The sequence below is a fragment of the Anneissia japonica genome, unplaced genomic scaffold (assembly GCF_011630105.1).
Source record: "Anneissia japonica isolate Jap-2015-1 unplaced genomic scaffold, ASM1163010v1 scaffold288292_len1863012_cov191, whole genome shotgun sequence".
In the NCBI taxonomy this organism is placed as follows: domain Eukaryota; kingdom Metazoa; phylum Echinodermata; class Crinoidea; order Comatulida; family Comatulidae; genus Anneissia; species Anneissia japonica.
The window spans coordinates 84,647-87,833 of record NW_022688773.1 but is presented as its reverse complement, the minus strand read 5'-3'; the positions used below and the strand labels follow the sequence as shown (position 1 = coordinate 87,833).

Sequence of the window (3,187 nt, the reverse complement as noted above, 5' to 3'; positions counted from 1 at the left end):
ATGTCTACAACTCATAGCTGTTTTATATTGCTGTCTTTCTATATTTTTTATTTATCGAAGCAAACGTGGAATCTTCATTTTTTAATATGATATATATATATATATATACCGGTATATAAATTTATATCATTTTAATACAGATTTACACATTTTCTGTAATCTAGAAATAGGTCTATGTATACTTTGTGTCTGTATTTAACATGTTTCAATCTTTTGCTTTATTTAAATATCAATTATTATCATAAATTTTAATGATTACATTATTTCATATAGTATTTTAGATAAATTTATAAACAATTTTAAATATTTAAATATAAAGTAAATACACGTAGATTAGATCAATAAAAATGCACATATTAGGCCTAGTAATCTTTATCTATTCATCTATTCAAACACGAATAACATTTTCAATATTCTAATCAATTTTTATATAGCCGGAGTTAGTTTCGACCTAGGCAAACCTTTGCTAAAAAAGTACACTTTCTCCATCAAAAGGCTTCTATGAACGGAATGACCTGTTCGAAGCACGAACTCCTGTACCGTTACTATGTTCAATCGTACGGGAAATCCACTCACGGTGCGGTACCGTTACAATTTTTAATCGTACGGGAAATCCACTCACGAAATATTTTCTAATTTTATTATATTACCACCTTTTTATTACATACGGTAGATCTTTTTCAAAACATAACTGCTTTTATAACATTACATAGACCCATTAAACACAAAAACTGCTCTGGCTGCCACCGGGGCCCTTAGGCAGGCCCCTGGACCCCACGCCCAGAGAACCCCCCTTGAAATGACCTGGCTACGGGCCTGATCATACATTTAAATTGCATCCATTTCATTCTGTACTTCACTGATATATTAGCTACTGTATTTTTTTCAGTGAATGATGGAGCAAATATAATATTACGAACAGGTATAACTACTCTGCTATGCAGCTATGATGTACTGAGTGCAATATTAAGGAAATTTAAATATTGACGAATTTTCTTTGTTCACTGACAGCAGCAGGCAATTGTCAGGCTATAATTGCTCAGTTCCACTATGACCCAAAAGTTAAATATATAAGCAAACGTTGACATTGTAGAGACATACCGGTACAGGTTATTAAAGACAAATATTTTGAAAACACTATGTCTTGTTTAAGTGTGTCCAAAAAACCAAACAATTGTCTTTATTGCTAAATTTATGTCTCACACTTAGACGACTCTAAATACCAGTTGGTTTTCCTGATCCAGTTGAATTCCAAAAATACAAATAAAAGACTCTAATCTGATATGTGTCAGTACCAAAATACTAACTACTGAATACAGGCGAATACACTGGCATTCTTTTTTCTTTCAGACTCCGTAGATGTTGAAAAAATGATGGAAGATTTTGAAAAAAAGGCTAAACCAATCACTCTTAAGCGACGGCATAGTACGTCTATTTTTGATGATGAATGTTCGCCATTTGTGGCGTCTAGGGACAGTGGCATTTCAAGCATGGCAAGTGTCGAAAGACACGGTAAGTAAATGGCTAAATTTGAGCTATTATGCATGGAATGGCAGTTGTTCCAGGAAGATAATTTTTTAACTTCGTCATCATCGTCATCATCATTATTTTTTTAATTATTTTTTTTTATAATGCCTTGAACAAGTGGAATACATTGAATTAATTCCTTTACACTATGATAATTATACTTGTTGAAACATGATGATGATGATGATGTTGATGATGATGATGATGATGATGATGATGATGATGATGATGATGATGATGATGATATGGTGTAGATAATGATGGTACGATGATGATGGTGATGACAATGACACGACGACGATGATGACGATAATGATGACAAAGATGATAATAGTAATGACGACAATGATACACGCAGTGTTGATGTTAGCAATGTTTATGACAGTGGTAATGACAAAGATGATGGCAATAATTATGACAGATGTACAGTAATTCACCAACATTAATTTTGGCACAACCGTATGAAGGACTTTTAACTAGTTAAACATATTTTCTTGTATAAATGGTACAACATTAATAATTCAGTTATTTATAACACTGTATATAATATAAATATCTTTATAAAGATCTGGCGACAGTCGGTTTCCTGCTTTTGTGTCTCCAGGGCAGAGACGCCAAATGACTAAATACATTTAACAAAAAAATAGTTGAATAATTTTCTCGTATTTACAGGTAAACAACGAAAGAAACGGAAAATCAAACGAGAAAACCTGCCATAGACAAGTATATATCACGAATAATAATTAAAACCAAAACTGGATCTGAGGACAATTTTTCCTAAGCGCCAAGTGCATGGAATAGGACTTTTGAAATTTGAATTATCTTGCGACTCTATTTGACATTTGACTTTTCCAGTAGATTAGTGTATTATATTTAAATATTATTGTTCAGTTGGTAAAATGTATTGTGACAAATTTGTAACAAATAAACAAAATAAACAAAACACACAAACAAATAACTGTCTCTTATACACATCTAGATGTGTATAAGAGACAGAGGTCACCCTACAAAAGCAAAACATGTAAGAATTCATTATTCAAATGCAGTGGCGTAACGGCTATGTGCTCACACTGGCTAATCAGCAAATATCAATCACAATATAGGCTTTACAAGAAATAAAAGAGAATATTAATTATTTGATTGATTGGTTTGATTAAGTAATCAATTAATTATTTGGTTCATTAGTCAATTAGGTTATTCTTTATCGTCTAGATATATAACATTGAGAACTTCTTTAGCTGGTCTTCATCAGTATTTTTATACAGTAAATGAAAAGATTTTTTTTAAATTATTTTTCATGACCACTTTTATCTCTTTTTATCATACAGCTACACCATACAATTAAAATAGGTATTTGGAGAGCGATTCTAAAATAAGACCGACCATGCGACCTTTGACCTCTTAGAATGATGTCATAAATGTGATTTAGAAGAAAAATTGTATAGCCACTAATGACCTCCGACCTTGAAAACTATTTAAAATACTTATATATTTATGCACCATTCATTATTGTAAAATAAAAGGAGAAATATATGACCTTTGACGTCTTTTTATTACACTGCCACATCAAGCAATCATTAATTAATACATGATTTAACCAGTGGTGTAGAAAAGTATTTCCATTGAGGGGGGGGGGGTGTGGGGGGATGATTGGCGTGTT

At 31.9% G+C, this 3,187-nt stretch overlaps 1 protein-coding gene across 2 annotated transcripts in view; it reads left to right on the top strand.

Moving 5' to 3' along the window:
- LOC117122918 overlaps positions 1 to 2,418 on the top strand; it is a 21,569-nt gene extending 19,151 nt beyond the window's left edge. Inside the window, exons 5-6 of one of the 2 annotated variants that reach the window (XM_033268705.1) lie at positions 1,351 to 1,512; positions 2,200 to 2,418. In XM_033268705.1, the coding sequence (XP_033124596.1) occupies positions 1,351 to 1,512; positions 2,200 to 2,246 (209 nt within the window). In that variant the 3' untranslated portion in view covers positions 2,247 to 2,418. The remainder of the gene's footprint in view (positions 1 to 1,350; positions 1,513 to 2,199) is intronic. The other variant, XM_033268696.1, reaches the window with a different exon arrangement.
- Positions 2,419 to 3,187: the final 769 nt, after the last annotated feature.